This window comes from Pistacia vera, unplaced genomic scaffold (genome assembly GCF_008641045.1).
Source record: "Pistacia vera cultivar Batoury unplaced genomic scaffold, PisVer_v2 Contig539, whole genome shotgun sequence".
In the NCBI taxonomy this organism is placed as follows: domain Eukaryota; kingdom Viridiplantae; phylum Streptophyta; class Magnoliopsida; order Sapindales; family Anacardiaceae; genus Pistacia; species Pistacia vera.
This window is the reverse complement of record NW_022196378.1, coordinates 361,516-379,634: the sequence shown is the minus strand read 5'-3', so window position 1 is coordinate 379,634 and position 18,119 is coordinate 361,516. Positions and strand designations below refer to the sequence as shown.

The 18,119-nt window shown below is 33.5% G+C and overlaps 2 protein-coding genes across 2 annotated transcripts; both read left to right on the top strand.

Moving 5' to 3' along the window:
- Positions 1-685: 685 nt before the first annotated feature.
- LOC116107499 lies at positions 686-11,404 on the top strand. Its single transcript, XM_031393767.1, has 6 exons — positions 686-1,050; positions 1,218-2,229; positions 2,326-2,519; positions 4,303-4,339; positions 10,325-10,392; positions 10,535-11,404. The coding sequence occupies exons 1-6, from the start codon at positions 950-952 to the stop codon at positions 11,004-11,006; spliced, it is 1,884 nt and encodes a 627-aa protein (XP_031249627.1). The 5' UTR covers positions 686-949; the 3' UTR covers positions 11,007-11,404.
- An 850-nt stretch (positions 11,405-12,254) lies between these two features.
- LOC116107527 (BTB/POZ domain-containing protein At3g22104-like) lies at positions 12,255-14,755 on the top strand. Its single transcript, XM_031393800.1, has 3 exons — positions 12,255-12,378; positions 12,967-14,076; positions 14,245-14,755. Exons 1-3 carry the CDS (start codon positions 12,316-12,318, stop codon positions 14,683-14,685), a joined length of 1,614 nt encoding a protein of 537 aa, XP_031249660.1. The 5' UTR covers positions 12,255-12,315; the 3' UTR covers positions 14,686-14,755.
- The last annotated feature ends 3,364 nt before the right edge of the window (positions 14,756-18,119 follow it).

Here is an 18,119-nt window from a genome sequence, read left to right as displayed (position 1 = left end):
TGATGTATTATTAGAACAAAGGTAATTCAAAATTCTTAAATGGGGAGTATTTTGAAATGCGGTTTTATTAGTTTAAAACTTCTTAATAAATTGCCTTCAATTGTTTTTTTCTTCTTGAAACACAATTTTAGATGTTCAATTTGAGAAGTGACAAGAACTTAAAATAATAGAAACAATCTTCATAAATAATTTACACCATTATAGAAATCAAGTCTAAATAGAATTTTATAAAGAAGAAATTAAATATAAATTTAGTAATATAATTTTTAAGGATAAATTTGTAATTAAAAAAAAAGACTTTCTAGTTCATGAATAGGGCCAATAGAACCACTCTAAATAGAATTTTCAATTTTGTTAAGTAAATCTATCTACTAACATCTTCATTATATTATGATACAAATTTTATATAAATATCATTAAATTATATCATAATTGGTACTTAAGAAAAGAAAACTCTCAATCTTAACCTACTAAAGATTTTTTTTTAACTAAAAATAAAAAGTTAGATTTTAAAAGATATTTCCTTTAAAGAATAAATAAATTTCTTAAATGTTTTTAATAAATATATCTTAAAACAAGAAAAAAAATAAATTATAAACTTAAAAAACTTGGATTTATAACTATAATAGGTGAGTTAGAGTTATGGTAATAGTAGTATAGAAGAAAGTTCCTGGGCGACGGCGAAGCGGCAACCCCATCTTTCCCAACTCAACTCTTCAATCTCACCCCTTTCTTCTTCTTCTTTTTTTTTTTTTTTTTTTTCCTTTCATTTTCATTCGGGGTTGCTCATCTCTTTCTTTCAATCGCTCTCTCCGCTCTTTATTCAAATTGTTTTTAAATTCTTGATAATAAATTAATCTCTGCAACGCATCTTTACATACATACATAACATAATTTGTACTTAAGAGGAACAAAAGAAAAGCCAAAAGAAAAATAAAAATAAAAAAATATGTCGAAGAAGAAGGCATTCACTGGCAACACTATGACTCTCAAAGACTTTCATGGAGGCTCTATTCCCTCTGATCTTCCGCTCCCTTCGGCTCCTGGTGTGTAAGTCCCAATTCCCTTTTCTTATTTCATTTTACTACCTTTAGATTCTATCTATATTGTATTCATAATTAGTTTAATTCTAGATCTGCTCCTGCTTACTTAGAAAACCCTATTTCTTCTTTTTTTTTTTTTTTGTTTTGTTGTTTTTTGTTTGTTTTATTACACAGTATTGTTAGGCCTATGGATCGTTCTGGTTATGATCGACCCACATCATGGGCTAACCCTATGGCCAGGCCTGATCATCGCCCCCGCCCCAATTCTTCTCCGGCAACTAGGCATTTTGATGATAAAACCCCCTTTCTTGCTAATGCCGTGCACATTGGTCGAAATTTCGATGAGGATGAGAGAAAACCCTTAGATGGGGTTTCGGCTCCACGTAGAACTGTTAGTGATGAGAGTTTTTGCGTTCCACCTAGTCGTGTGGAGCTTAAGCCAGAGTCTGTGTCTACTGGAAAGGCGTCAGGTTGGACCGGACTGGGATTGGAGTCACAGGTTTCGAATGGCGCAGTGAATTCTTATGCCGGTCGAGTAGTTGAGCACACTTATGTTGGTGTGAATTCACCAAATTCAAGAGGCAATAGTAGGCAGGTGGTTTCTGGGTCGTATCCAAATGCTTGGACTGCAAGGAAGGAGGTGGCAGTGGGTGTTACGGAGCCTGTGCAATCTGGATGGTCTGGGCAAAGTGCAGTTTCAAAGTTGGCTCATGCAAGTGCGCTTGAAAAGGTTTCTTCAGGTAGATGGCAATCTAAGCAGTCGGTTCAGTATCAAGCAGATGTTCAGGTTATTAAATTTTCAGAAGCAGATAATGGATTACATCCAAAGGGTCATGATGATAATGCCTACAACAGGATGCATGTTGTGGGTGGGAGGGAATTGTCAGATGCAACATTGGCCGGGCATGTGGAAAGAGGTTTGAATATTGAAGAATCTGTAGAGGGTGCTAGAAAGGAAGAATGGGATTATGAGAGGATTGCTGCTTCTACTTATGTGGAAGTAAAAGAGAGGAAATATAAACATTATACTGACTGGGTTCAATCTAATCTTTCTGATAGCAAATTTGTTGGGTCTGAATCACTTCCTGTGCTGCATTCAGAAGCATCGGAACGGCCTAAGCTGAAGTTACTTCCAAGAACAAGGCCATTGGAGAATTTGGAACCATATGTAACCAATCCTATGCAGGTCTCAATTTAAATGTCATATGAGGATCCTTTCTTATTTGTATGAAGTTTGTATTGCGTTCACTTCACTTGACATATATTGTCTTGTTGAACACAGGTGCATCCTCGTTCGAGTGAATCTGATCATGGTCATGTTGAAACCGTTAACAGTTTGCATGGCAACCTGAATCCTACAAAACCTGATTTCGCTGGCACTGATGTTGGGAGCCATGCAATAGAGCGCCCAAAGTTAAGTTTAAAGCCACGGTCGCAACCTCCTGAGCAATTAGAAGAGAACATTGAAAGGGGAAGGTCAGTTATGTTTTTTGAAATTTTTTTAGTTGTACTTGTATTATCTATTTTTTGTTACAAGATGATGAATAGAGAGAATATCTTAAAAATATATGTTTAAATTTTTGCCAGTATAATAATTTTGAATGAGGATTTGTGCTTGGAATTGACTGATGTAGACATTAACTTGATTCTAATTCCCCTCCCTCCCCACTTCAGTTAGATGGGTGTGCTTCATATAGTTGATGGCTGAGAATGGTTACTGTACCACAAACAGAACGCTAATTATGTCTTTTACTTTCCTGAACTATTGGTTTTGTTAGTATGGATAACTTGTGCTGCTTTTGCAATAATTATCTTTTATTTCGTTGTGGAATATTTGCTTTTATCTAGGGCTAAGACCTTATATCTAGTTTTTTCCCTTTTATTTGGCATTTTTTTGTTAAACTTGTATTCGCTTTGCTGTATTATACTTTAGCAGTGGGTATTACAGTTTCTCCTTTGCATTATCTGAACTTTTAAATTTTGTATTTTTAAGTAGAATGTACTTATTTAAATTTTGTATTGTTTAGTAGAAAATACTTAGTTGTGCCATTAATATAAAAAATGATGGTGATTGTTTCTTGTTTTTAATGCCTTCTTATTTTTTCCATTTATGGATGTAAATATTGTATAATAATGTACTATGGATAATTTGCTTACCAGTCATGCACATATGATTCCCATCGTTTTATATACCTACCAAGAATTTTTGAATGGACTTGCTATATATATATATATGGTCTTTATCCCTCAAAATCAGTAGACTTGGATTTTCATTCTTCTCTTTAGCTTCTTGGGAGAATTGTCTATTTTCTGCTTGCATTTCTTACTGCTATGTGCATTTTAGCAACCTGGTGGGCAGAAAAATTGATGCACTTTTGGATATTTTTCATTTATATTCAAATCATTTATGGTGCTCTTGATGTTTAGGGTTTAAAACTTTTCATAGATCAAATAAAAAGATTATTTTGGAAACGTTTTCAATGGTCCTTAAACCTTATAGGAATCAAATAGATACATGTGGTTCTCTCTTTCCCTCCCATGGTCTTGGTTAATAATGTAAATAGTTGATGTTTTGTTTCTTAATGAAGGTTGTAGGGTGAAAATTATGCCAATAGAGCAAACATACTTTAGAGAAAAAATTTGGGAATGCCTAATTATTAAGGAGAATGCTACTGTTTTGGATGAGATGATTCTTTGTATACTGTTTAATAGGTTTTAATCTGTGCTTCAAGTCTGGTCCTTATTTCAGCAGGCTCAGCTGCAGTTATCTTGCTATGATTGATTTTGCCATTATTGAGGTGGATATTTTTTAGTAAACAAATTGTTTACTGTTGAGGATAGAAATTTATTAAACTTTTTAAAGAAAATATTCTGAAATGTCAGAGTAAATGTTTGAAACTCATTTATTTTATTGAAGCGATGGGCAACAGTGCTGTGGATAATAATATTTTTAGCTTAGAATGTATAAAAATTGTGTACAGTTTCATCAACTATTTTTTTTATCTGCCAAATTCTTTTGGATAATATCTATCATTAGGATGGACTTCAATTTCCTTTCGGTATATTTTACCCTGTTTTGGTTTTGTTTCTAATTTCTTTTATCTATGTTTGTCTTGAAAATTTTTTTATGATGCTTCCTATTTGCTTGTTGCTAAAATATGCCCTTGAATGGTTTCTTAATGTTGTCTTATTTTATTGGATATTTGGCCTTACTTATGATATTTGGGAACAACTGCTTATAAATCTGTTTTTGGTGCAGAAATGCATTGTTTGGTGGTGCTCGCCCTCGTGAACTGGTGAGTGGATATATTTGTGTACTAATTGGAAAATCTATGGTTGATTCTTTGTACCGTTTGAATTTCCTTCATTGATCTTGATGTAGGATAGGAAGGAGAAAGAGAGAAAGTGAGAAAGGGAAAGAACAAAGAGAAGAAAATATGAAATAGAGCAGAAAAAGTAGAGATTAGAGAACATAATAGTGATTGGGCAAAAATAGAGATATAATTTTTATTCTTGAAACTAGCTACTTCATCATTAACATAGAGCCTATTAATATGCTTAGCATGAGATGATAATTATGAAATAATCCAATGAAATATTAAGCTCTATGATAAACAAGATAATCTTATTCTAAGAGGACCTTAATCTATACAATTTGAAATCCTAAGGTAAGCTTAATCAAGATAAACCTTATTCCTAAAATATTAGTTCCTAAACTTTTTACTAGATAAGCCTCATTATATTTGCTTCATTCTCCTCTACTGAGGAAAAAATGATTTCTCATTAGTTAAGCTTTGGAATTACGTATAGGTGTCAAATCAAACTAGGAAGTACCAATCTCTTCCTTATGACAACTTTACTGGAAAGGAGGCTAAACCGGAACCTTGTCTTTTAATATTTTAGTAAATGTCTAATTAGGATAATAAGTAGGTTTTTTAGTTTAGTTATATCATTAGAAGTTTTTTTGGCCATTATAAATAGAGTTTGATGTACTTTACCTTTAAAAATCAATGAATATGCTTGTATAAAGTTGGGACTTGCTTATTTCTCTCATTTCTCTTCCCTCTTTCCATTCAGCTTGTTGTATTGCTTTTCTATCTTTACTCCTCTTTTATCTCTATATAATATATATTTTGTTTCCCTTATTTCTATTATTCACTTTTTCTCATTTTTCCTTTAAAATTATTTTATGCTCTATTGTACTTATGTTCTTCGGTTCTAATTCTTTTCAATTCTATTCTGGCATATTTCCTTCTAAATATATTGTTTATTGTCTCTTTTCTTTCCCTTTCGCTCTTTATTTGCGCTTTGCTGCTTACTATCCTTCATCAATTTAAAATGAGGTAGAGAAATAAAGATGGGGATAGAAGAAATAATCATAGAATTTTATTTATCAAACAAGCTACTTCCATCGCTAAGGTAAAGACTAAATAGGTTTATCATGAGATGATAAGAGTTAATAACACAAAACATACACTTATTTAGATTTGATGAAATAACATGCGGACATAAAGTAATCTTGTTTGGATGATTATATTCCCTGTCTTCTTCTCAAAACCATTCAACTGCTTTCTTTCTTTTCTTTAGATCAAACTTATTTCATCTCCAAACTCAAACTGCCATCATCTCATCCTTCTTCACCACTTCATTACTATCATTAAAATTCTTCTTTCCCTATGATTGTCATGCCCAAAACCCAGTCAACCTGCTTACCTTAAACTCATAGAACCTTGATACATTTTTGTTTTTAGATGTTTCAGCATGATTAAAAGCTTCTTGTTTTGGAGAAAATCAACAAGTGGTTGCTAGATCCACTGGGATGCTAGGGTGATGTAGTTATAAACTATAGCTCCATAGTAAATGTAGCTGGCATGAACTACATGTGAGTTGCGAATTCCAGATTTTAGCAAGTTTTTATTCACTATGTTTTTGCAAAAAAAATTCTTCTTATGTCTAATAAAATAAACAAGATTAAGAATTTTGGCACACTTCCTCCTTAAGCTCCTTTGCGTAGCCATAAATATTGTGGGGATCAAAGGTGTCTTAAGCATGCTATCTTCCTTGAACTTCTTGGCCCAATTAAACTTATGGCACTTGGCACCAATATTGTACTTCCCTTGAGTCTCCATAAGCGTAAAACCAAAAGGTGAAGGTTTTAATGTTACAAGAAATCATAAATATATGTAGTCACATGGTGGAAAGCTATGCAATGGTTGAATATATACAAAAATAGCACTTGGTTGTTAATAAGTTCCATTAATTGGAAGTGTTTATTTCCCAATGTTTTGTATCTGCAAGTTATTTCATCAAATCATAGGAGTTTTATGTAATATTAACCCGAGAAGATATATGGAATCAAGGTTTAAAACCCGGTCCGGCCCGGCAGGTTGAACTGGTTCAACCAGGACTCGGCCACTAGGCCGGGCTGATTTGACATAAAACCCGGATAATTGAATTCGCCCGGTATGACCCGCGGTTGGACCGGGTTACTGTATCAACCCGCTGGTCCAATCGGTTTTGGGAAAGAACCAGGTCACTCTAACTCCCTTCTTAAATGCGATTTTTTAAACGGTTTTGCCAATTTTTCATTCTTTCAAGCCCTAACCCATATTTGCACTCTTCCATTTATCTATTTCTTCATTTCTTCGTCGATTTTTTCGTTTCATCTCTTAGCTTTTTCATTTCCACTTCAGCGACAGCTTTTGTTTCATCTTCATTTCTTCTCATCTTCGGTAGCAGTTCCAATCACCGTCGGAGGTACTGTCATTTCATCTTTTTTCGATTGATTACTTATGAGGAGAAGCATGGAGTAGAGAAGGAGACTACTGGAAGAGTGGAAGTAACTTCCAAAAGTGATTCTTTCTCCCATAGAAGATGACTGTTCAAGTCAAACAAATAGCACCCATCAAAATCAAAATAAAAAACACAAGAACAAGAAGAAGAAAAAGAGCAATACCCATTACCCAGATAAGAAACCATGAAAAAAAGAAGGAAAAGACTTACTTGGGCGATGAAGAAAAAGAAGGGTGGGGGTGGGGGGCGCGCAGGTAGATGTCTCTTTGTCTCTCTGGCCCTCTCTCTTTGTCTCTTTTTTAATTTTTATTTGGTGGAAGCGTGTAGAGAAGGCATATACATATATATTTTTTTTTTACCTTAATCTATCCTCTACTTTCGAAAGATTTTGGGTGGGTACAGCCTGTGCTATTTTATTCTTCCTAGTATGTTTCAAGTCCCAATATATATCCTATTTAATTATTCTTTAAAATCAATAATTAGATTTCTTTTTTTTTTTTAACTTCTTTTTTCTTGTTGATTTTTCTGGAATTTTCTTTTTTTTTTTTTTTTTTAAAAAAAAATTTTCCCTTAATTTTTTTTAACTTCTTTTTTCTTGTTGATTTTTCTGGAATTTTTTTTGGATATCATCATGCTGATGTCATCACTGGTTGAACCGGTTGACCCGGGACTCGGCCACTTTGTCGGGTTGCACCCAGGGTTGGTTTTTAAAACATTGTATGGAATAACCTAATAAAAATCCTAAACCTTAGGTCCTCTCAATTTAGTAGACACGTTTAGGCTTGAAGCAAACAATATATACTCAATTGACCCAAGTTTGTAACAATTTGTATTAGAGGAGGCTTGCAACCCAACGGTGCGATGTGACACGACCTCATGAGTATGCAAGCTCATTAAGGTGGTGAGTTTATCACATGTCGCATTGTTAGAGGATGAGATGCCCAGATTAGTTTATTAGCCTTGGGTTCTCTCTGACTAGGTAGATGTATTTTGGGTGAGGGATTCTTCTGTGAAGCCCAAAAGCAATTACATGTGGACTAGACCCAAAATTGACAATATTTACTTAGTTGGACTCAAGCTGTTACAATATAAATATATATTTTCTTATTCTATTAGGCGATATATATAATTAGAAGTTATATTAGATGAGGAAAACCCTAAGTATATACATATTTGTTTTTGGGCTTTATGTAATCATCATTTTCTCAAGTTGCACGTACTTAAGTGAGAGGCCGCAATGATTATAATTAAACTAATTAACTCATTTGCTTGTGATGTGGGTCTGACACTAACAATTTCGATCATCATTTGCATTATTTGGAACAATGTTGAAATCAAAAAGTACGGATGGAGAAGAAATTCACTTGTTAAATCGAGTAGTCAAGTCTTCTGCAGTTCATGAGAATTATGCACAACAAAGAAGTCTTTTTTAAATATCTTAAGAAATATTTAATTAGATTTGAACAAGTTAATTCTTTAGTTTTTGTTTAGTCATCATAAATTTACGTTAGGTTTATTTATCTTATTTCATAAGATTTATTTAGATGGGGCATTGGGGCTTACTTTGGCCAACATAAGTAGGGCTTGTTTTATTCTTTTTAATCAACGAGTATGAATGAATAAAAACAATTGAACCTTCATCTTGATTCTTTTCTCTTCTTTCCACTCCTTTTATATCTTTCTCTATGTCTTCTCTCATCTATTTCTAACTTTCTCTGTACTTCTAATTCTTTTCCCCTTTAGTTTCTACCCTCTGCCCCTCTTGACTTTTTTTTTTTTTTTTTATATTCTCTATTCTTGTGTCTATCTCTATAATATCTATTATTTTCACTTCTCTCTTTATTTTTTTCTCTTCTAAATTTTGTTATTTTTCGTAAATGTCGTAGAAATGGTGTATTTCGAAAAAGCTTAGGAAAATATATTTTAGGATAAAGCTTATCTAGATTATGTTTATCCGAAGATTTTATATGTTATGATTAGGCTTACCTTAGAATTATGTATCTTTATTATGTTTACCTTAGAGCTAAGGATTTCTATTGGATGATTTCTTATTGATCTTCTCTATAGACTTTATGTTAATAATGGAAGTAGCTTGTTTGAAGAATAAAAATCTTAAGCTCAAATATGAAAATAATCAACAGAAAATTAACTTTAAAAATCAGCCCAATCATGAAAAACCAAAATCCTAAGATAACATAAACGTAATTAAATTTGACGTGTGGCAATAAATAGAAAGGACGGAATTTAGAAGAAAATAAAGAGAATCAGACAAAAGAATAGATATTAGAGAGAATGGAATAGAAGAATAGAGATAGAAATGGTTGTCATTTTTGTTGGGTTGTCTCGAAGAATAGAGATAAAAAAGATGAGAGAAAGGTAGAGGTTAGAAACCAGCATACAGAAGTAAAAGTGAAAGGAGTGGATGTTGGATATAGATTTAGAAGTAAGAAATAGAGAAGAAAGAAGACATAGGAAAAATAGAGAGAGGGCAGGGGGTAGAGAAAGAAGAAAGAAGAAAGAGATGATTAAGACCAAGAATAAATTATTTTGTTCATTTGTATTCTTTGCTTGATAAGAATACATGAAGCCCTTTTTTACATTTGCTAAAAAGTAATCTAGATAAATCTTATCAAGTGAGGAAAACAAATTTTAACCCCAACTTAATAATATCTAATTAAATAGTTGTGAAGATACTTAAAGTAACACTTCTTGTATTTTCATTATTAATAATATCTAATAGAAATTGGGTTTAAAAGAATGGGGAGAAGATAAAGAAATAGGGCATCAAAGTAGAGATTAAAGAACAAAAAAGTTGAGAGATTAGTAGAAAATAATGGTATAAATTTTATTCATCGAATAAGCTTCTATCATTAACATAAAAGTCTAGGGATATGCTTCCTAATTCTTAGGATAATCATGATTATAACAAATATAAATTCTAAGATAAACATAATCAAGACAAATTTTGACTAAATTTGAATTTCCTAAACTTTTCGAAAATAAGCCTAATTATTTTTGCATTAAACACATGTGATGCTAAGATTTTGCTTTGAATTTTTGGTAGTAGCTCCATAATAAAAAATTGTTTGTGATTGTTCCAGATGAAATGAAATAAAAGACAAAATGAACGCATTTTTCTTTTCTTTTTCTTTTTCTTTTTCTTTTTTGTGAATCAATCCTTTTTAATAATTTTGAAAAACATGAAACGAATTCATAAAAGAACACACCCTCTCTTTATCCCTTCACATGTTGGGGAGAAAATAATTTATAAAGTGTTCATTATGTCTTCACAATGTTGTTGTCTTTGTGCCAATGTCATAATGCAACATTAAAGATTTTAGCCCTCACCCGCCCTCCAATAAGGGAAAAAGAGAGAAAATGCACAAGTGTGAGCCATTTGTGAATATTACCACCTTTAATTCTTTTCTGCAACTGTTTTTGGTTACTTAATATATGAAGTCTGATGGCTTTGCTAATTTCTTTCTCAGGTTTTGAAGGAGCGAGGTTTTGATAATGTTGCCATCAACAATCATGATTTGGGTCAACATTCTGATAGGTATTTACTTCCTCTACAGATGATGTTTTAGGACAGTTATATTTCCATATTTTATATCTAAAATGACTATTGAAGATTTTGAATTACTTCTGTTGAAAAATTGCATCATTTCTTACAAAGTTATTTAATTGTTATGTTTTAGGGTCAAACATAATGTTGCCAAGTTTGAACGGGCTCCTGAGCATGCTAATCCTACTCGCCAAAGTGAAAAAGCTGAAAATACTCTTCTTGATCAGAGGATGGGTAGGAAACTTGAGCGAAAGGATCCTCAGATAGATGTTGACAGAGTTGATATGCAGAGGCGTAATTGGCGAAATGAGAATCGAAGGAACAAAAGGGGGGTTGAAAGGGAGCAACAACATGAGAGACATTCTTCACCAGAAACGTGGCGCAAGCCAGTGGAGCAGCCCAGACCATCGTCTACTGATGCAGTTGGTGTGCGCTATGGAAAAGTAGCGTCAGCTGTAGAGCTTGCTCAAGCATTTTCGAGATCGTTCTCAGATCCAAAATTAGATGATCGATATTCTGGGCAAAGGGGCCTTACTGGCCGGACTCAAATGCCTTTTTCTCGACTGATGGGTCCAACCCAAAGGGCTCAAATTAATGGCTACTAATTCTAAGTGGTTTGATGGTTAATTGGGCAACCACTTGGTGATAGGAAGATAGGTTTCGAGTGGCCATATTCTCTGAGCATGAATAGATGTCTGCTAAGTTGAAGCTGTGATTATGTCTTGCTGCACTTCAACAGATGAGTTCAACAGACGAGAGTGTTTACACCAAAATTTTCCTAGTTTCTTGGAAGATAAGTTCCAATGAGATCATTTCTATCGTCTAAGGAGAACAATGTCATCTCTTTAGAGCCCCATTTTCTCTTTTATTTTTCCATTTTAATTATTAATAACTTTTCAAGTTTCTAATCTTTACAAGGAGAAAGTGTGCCTGAAATTGAAAATCAAGACCAGTGTAGCATACTGTTATGCTTTCTTGATACAATGGAGTGGTATTTAACTGATGTCCTGCATTCTTTGTGTTCATAATGGTTAAAACTAATTTGAACTTGATTTGATCTCCTATTGTGGGATGTCAACCTGAAACTGCAATTACTGGGGAAATTAGATGAAGTTGGTAGATAGTTTGGAGGCGGGTTCTCGAAGAACCGAGTTTAAAAGTCAGCTTTTGGTAGTGGGTACAAGTGAAAGCATTGAAGTTATGATTCATTCAGAGTCAAAAAGGCGCCAGTTAATCCTTGCTTGTTTGGTGAAGAGACCACAAAATGGCTTATTTATCTTGTGCCATGAAAGGCATCTTGGTCCGTTTCTCTTAATCTCTTTGTGGGATCCAGCATCCACTATAAGAAGCACTTCTGAAGTCAAGCTAGCTATTGCATAAATTGGCGCCATAAGTAACGGAAAAAGCAAAGGAGATTTGGTCAAGTAAAATTACCCTATGATTAAGAAATTATTTGAGCGCACGCACTAAATGATTTGTATTAAGCAAAACATCCCAGCATCACATCACATCACATCACATTACAAAAACTTACGCAATTGATCTTCAGTGCGCAATACAAATAATAGTCCTCCTCATTGCGAAAATTTGGCAGCTTCGTGTTCGAGGAAGGCTCCTCCAATGTCTTTATCGTATTTTACTTGTTTTAAAAATGCTTTCTCTCTTCTTATTCCCTCCGTTGTCTCACTACTAACAAACAACTGTCCCTATATATGCTCTATTGACCTAACAATAACACATCCAAACACATCATCTTCTCCACTCTCATAATATATCAATTAACATTTTTATTCTCCTTCTTGAGCTCTTCCGAAGAGTTTTTCATCGGTTTCAGACACGCAACTTTTTGAGCTCCACTCAACCTGTTTGGCTGCAAAAGGCAAGCTGGTTTCTTAACATTTCTTCGGATTATCAATGGAAGTCTGTTGTGATCTTGAGGTCGACGTTAATGGCGAAGAGACTTTCATGGTGGACAAGGTAGCGTCTGTTATAGTTTGTTTCTCTTTCATAGTTTAGCTTTTTCAGTAGTTTCAGCTATCAAACTGGGCTGATCTTAATTATATATACACAAGAATCCTCAAACTTCGTTAGTTCTCAATATTATCTTTCCAGTTACATTTTTCTTGTTTTTCTTGTTTGGCCATCGTAATATTTTGCATTAAATTTCAATCATCCAGTAACATTTTCTTTTTCTTTTTCTTGTGCTCAATCAATACCTACTCTGTCAAGCATTTAACTTAGAAAAATCTTATACTAGGACTAATGGAAATTTAGTGCTATATATTTGTTAAATTTCTTGTTTTCCGTTAAATATTATTTCCTCTAGTTTTTTCTGCTCCAACCGACAAGAGTGTACTGCATGTACAGCTTCCAGAATTTATTGTTGATTGCAACATCTCACCATAATTTTCTATGATTGCAAAATTTATTCAAAATTCCAGTAATCACTTTGGTGCATTTGAAGCTTTGGTAGATTTCTGTTGTGTATTTGAAATTTTATTTCCCAAGTTTTGAGTCTTTTATGTTTGTATGAACATTTCATAACTATTTTTTGAATTTTGGCAGAGAATTCTTGCATCTTTCTCAGGGAGATTCGGCAAATTGTTCAGTAAATTGAACAGAAATACAAGGAAACTGAAAGTGATATTCAATGACTTTCCAGGAGGCGCAGAGGGTTTTGAACTCATTACAAGGTTTTGCTACAACAGTGGCAAAACAAAGATAACTTCCAGGAACATATTCCTTCTAAGTTCGGCTGCCATTTTCATGGAGATGGGTTGCGATGATGGCTCTAGAAAACCCAATTTGATTGACCAAATTGAAATACCTCTAGAGGAAATTAATTACTGGACTTGGCCAGGGCTCCTGGAAGCTTTAAAGCAGTGCCAAGGTTTACATTCCACAGCAGATTCCTCTTCGTTTATACTTGACAAAGTCTTACATTGTCTAATAGAAAGGCTCGGTTTGCCTAGTGTTTCAAGCCCATGTGCATCTTTCTCGGACAATTCTACTCTTCAGTTTTCACGTGATTTCAGGAATAGCGTTAGCACTAACTACAAACACTCTCAAAAAACTTGGTGGTTTGAAGATCTTTTGTTTCTGAATGTGGATTTATTAGACAAGGTTATTAAGATGATGATTTCCCAGAATTTCGACCACGGTTTAATTTCTAAGTTCCTCTTCTATTATCAGAGATCAAGATTTCTTGGTGCCTCGCCAGCTGAGAAGCGCCATATTACAGCGGTTGTGATTAGTCTACTATCTCTACTTGATAAGAGATCTCATTCTTTCAAGGGCTTGTTTGAAATTTTTCGAGGGGCTTCAAGCTTGAGCATAAGCAAAAACTACAAAAGCAAGTTAGAGAATCTAATAGGTTCACAGCTAGATCAAGCAACACTTGATCATCTGATAATTCGATCGCCGCGTGGGAAGGATTATGCTTATGATGTAAATTTAGTTTTGAGGCTTGTTAAAGCTTTTCTCTCTGAAAATGACAACTGGTTATCCATTAGTCGATTGAACAAAGTTGCCAGCTTAATAGACTCATACCTTGCAGAAGTATCTCCAGATTCCTGTTTAAAGCCTTCCAAATTTGCAGCATTACTGAGAGTGCTGCCTGATTCCACAAGACAATCTCATGATGGACTCTACTGCGCCATGGACATGTATCTTCAGGTAAATTAAGTACAAAGAACTTGAAAGTTTCTTCGTTGGCTGATGGATTCAATTGTTTTGTATTAAATTTAATGCGTGTATAAATAATTCTTTAATGGTTTGTATTTTTGTGTATATATTTTTGTTTCAAACATGAAACATGTGTGCTAACTTTGAGTTTCCCAGCAGGTTCATTCTGGATTATGTAAAGAAGAAAAGTTGAGAGTCTGCAGCACATTGAACTATGAGAAGCTTTCAACGGATGCTTTGAAACACATAGCTCTAAACTCAAGGTTTCCATCAGAAATAGCAGTCAAGTCTTTCATTAATCAGCACTACAAACTCAGAACTTTAGTTCCCAAAACAAAAAGTGTTCTCACTATTAATCATCTGGACGTGAAGGAATATATGGGTGAGAAAGCTGATGCCCGGCATATTTTTATATGCTCAAAACAGCATAATCTTTCAACAGAAACTGAGAAGTTTGAAGCACAGTTTCAAGGAATGAACTGGAAGATGAAGGAATTGGAGAAGGTATGCAGGATAATGCAGACGGAACTGGGAAATATAACAAGAACAAGATTGTCTACTTCAAAGAACGCTAGATATTTACCAAAACTTTGTTCTTGACCCAAAATTCTATGGTTCTTTCTCTGCATTGTATCTAAAAGTGAGTTGTGTATAATATGTAAAGTGAATTAATGAGAATTAAATGAAAACTTATAAATTATTCTTTATCAATAGACGGACAAAATTTCTGCTAATTGAACACTGTTTAAAAGAAGTAGGTGAAGCAAACGCTCAATTGTTTTTCATAAACGATATATCATATATGCTTTCATTGGAAGGCAACATATTTTCATTGCAAAGGTGACGAAGAAGGTGATATAAATATATCCTAAGAATATGCATGGGGCTATTTTCAAGGTTAATGGTGGTTACATAAATAATCAACTTAAAGGGCAAATCGAGACATTGTATTGTGGGCATCTAAGTCCTTATTGCACAAACCGAGAACATTAAATAGGCGTTAAGATGTTTCTAAAGAATATTCGCGGCGAGTGTCCAGTCTACTGACCGCCGACTGCTTCAGCGAGCTATGCGGCTGAGAGCACGCGCAATATTGCGGGGCTCATTACACGGCACCAATGTTAATTTTAGAGCCCCAGTTAATGGAGTTCCATTAATCAATGTATATATTCCTAGTTTTCTACAACAATAGCCATGTCAAACCCACACAAACAAACAAAAACTTCCCATATTGTAACTAATACCAATGGCGTTCAAATCATTAACAAATTATATTTAGTCGAAACTTGATAATATTTAAAAAGTAGACATATTTCCATGAAAGGTGTGGTCAGTGTGCGAGCCTCTAAATGAAAGTTAAATTTTGCAGCTTAGGCTTTAATTTGTTTTGGTGTCTTCTAGGATGTACGGACCAACATCCTTGACATTGAAATTAATTACATGTTTCATAGATAGAAATGCAAACATTTTTGTTAATAGTGATGTATGAGTCTTCCAATTTGTTGGAACCAGGGATCATTACTCAGTTATAAAGTCTACAACTTTTCTTTCGAGGTGTTATATTTTCTCTTGCTTGAATTGGACTTTTATGTCATCTTCATTCAAAACGCAATCTTGAAAATCATCCTTACATGTTTATTTTTAGGAGGGGTTAAGTGCATGTTCACCCTTCAAATTTAGGGAAAATAAGTTTGACCCACTGATATTAACAAGTGATACTGCATATTAAAAACCTTTCTATAAGTAACAATTATCCCTTAGAGCTAGCAGCAATTACATGCTTTAAGCTATTACATGAAAGAAGGGGCAAATATGTTTGACCCACAGGTCTTAACCAGTTTTTAGTTTTTTAAATTTTGGTTTAAAAAATAAAATTTAAATATGTTTTAATAAAAGGAAAAAAAAAGCCGAGGTTTCGGTTTTTATTCGAAATCGGCATTGATAGAGTCGGTTCCAGCTCTCAAAAATTGGAACCGATACTATACGGTTCTTGTTTTGGTATTTACAAAATCTTTAATTTGCTCTTTTTAAATTTGGAATCAAGTAAAACAAGCATCTTGATAGATTTTTATGTAAAGTTGATTATTTCTAAAGTTTGTTCATAAGCGATTAAGGACAAGTTACAACTATCCCAAACTAAGATTAGTTTGTTTTTATCTGTGAAGACTTTAAAAAAAGTGAATGTTTTATATTATGATATTTATTAGTTGTTTGGTTTTACCACTTAAATCTGAGAATCAAGTAAAAATGAATGAAAGAGTGAAACAAAAAGTCAAACTCATTAAATTCACTTTTCTATTCATTTTTTGTCATATCACTGGAGATCTTTGTAAAATTTCTTTGTAAGTGTAGTATTACTCTAAATATATATTATATTTAATATTGACAAGGTTATTTATGTAAAAATACTAGTTTTAAGATATTTTAGATTTGTAAAAATAAACATTTAATACTTGTAATTAGATATTTAAAAATTACAAAAAAAAAATATATATCATAAATATTTTGTTCAGTCTTATTCACTCAGAGTTATTCAACTTCAACACTATATCGTCAATAGATAAGTTACCAAATGCCACCTAAGCTTTAGAATCATTTACAATGAATTAAGAAATTTATTTATTTATTTTTGGTTAATGGCTAAATTGAATCTAATAAAACCCTCCTTTAAAGAAAAATTTTATAGTACGAGAAAAATATCATCTTATCGCTATTTTAAAAGTAAGACATTTGGTTGGAAAGTGTGGTATTAATTTTTGGAGATTAGGTCTTAATTAGTATTGGTTGTATGGACCAACATCCTTCACATTGAAACTATAAAGTTTCTAAAATATAAATGCCAACATTTTTATTAGTCTTCGAATTTATTAGAAACAGGGACCATTAATGCGTTACAAATTAAGTCAACAAGTTTTCTATCGACGTGTAACATTTTTCATATTCAAATCTCTATAAACAAATTTAAACTCCTAAATCCGCACCACTTAGATTTCCTTTTAAGCTTCATTTATTATTTTGATAATTAAAAAATAATATCTTAAATTTAAAATTACTAAAATAGACATTAACCTATTGAAAGAAAAGCAAGATTTGTCTTTCTCAACTAAATGTGTCCATATTCACTCTTTCATTTATTATATATATATATAAATCAGAACTCGAGAAAGCATTCCACGTCTAAAACGTGTCACATCAGGCAAAAAGAATATAGCTGTCAACAACCCAATCGACTCAAGAATTTGCGTCTGAATGAAGTTGGTTTGCATAATTGTCCAAGTCCCATTCAATTTAAGGATATTCTTTGAGTTCTCAACGAATGGGAAGGTAGGAGGGATCTTCACAGCATCAGGCGACTTGCAAAAGTGTAATTATTACCTTGAGCAAAACGAGTATAAATAGACAACTCCCCCTTATAAAATCGAGATCAAACACTCACGCATTCAACAAGGAAAACAGCAAAGACATGTACAAAATGAGCAGCTTCAAGCTTAATAAAATGAGCAGCTTCAAGCTTAATAAAATGAGCATGGAGTGATTGTTGAGGGTTCTCCCTTATCTCCAGAGGTTTTGATAACAACTCTATCGCCAAGATTCAGAATGCTAGACATGAAGACATTTGACGGGAATGCTGACCCTCCGGATCATCTTTATGAGTTTAACCACCTCATGGAGTTTCACCAAGTCTCAAACTTGGCGAAATGTCGCTGCTGGGCATGACCTTGACTCCCAATGCAAAACATTGGTTCAGATCACTTCCACCAAGGTCTATCAACACATGGCAACAGATGAGCTCATTATTCCTAAGACACTTCCAAGCAAATCGGAAGTTCTCAATGCTGCTTAGCTATTTGAGCAACATACGGCAAGAGAAGAATGAGTCTCTCAAGTCTTACATAACAAATTCTACAAGGAACTGAATAAGGTGGCTAACACACCCAAAGATTCAATTTGAACTCTGATTATAGCAGGAGTTCGTCCCCAAACTGATTTGTGGAATAAATTGTAATTGGAAGACAATATTTTCCTTACTCGCT

Excerpts from the sequence above, each read along its gene's own strand:
- LOC116107527 (XM_031393800.1), top strand. The coding sequence starts at position 12,316 with ATGGAAGTCTGTTGTGATCTTGAGGTCGACGTTAATGGCGAAGAGACT. Across the intron at positions 12,379-12,966 it reads AGACTTTCATGGTGGACAAG|AGAATTCTTGCATCTTTCTC; the intron begins GTAGCGTCTGTT and ends GAATTTTGGCAG. Across the intron at positions 14,077-14,244 it reads CCATGGACATGTATCTTCAG|GTTCATTCTGGATTATGTAA; the intron begins GTAAATTAAGTA and ends GTTTCCCAGCAG.
- LOC116107499 (XM_031393767.1), top strand. The coding sequence starts at position 950 with ATGTCGAAGAAGAAGGCATTCACTGGCAACACTATGACTCTCAAAGAC. Across the intron at positions 2,230-2,325 it reads ATGTAACCAATCCTATGCAG|GTGCATCCTCGTTCGAGTGA; the intron begins GTCTCAATTTAA and ends TGTTGAACACAG. Across the intron at positions 2,520-4,302 it reads GAGAACATTGAAAGGGGAAG|AAATGCATTGTTTGGTGGTG; the intron begins GTCAGTTATGTT and ends TTTTTGGTGCAG.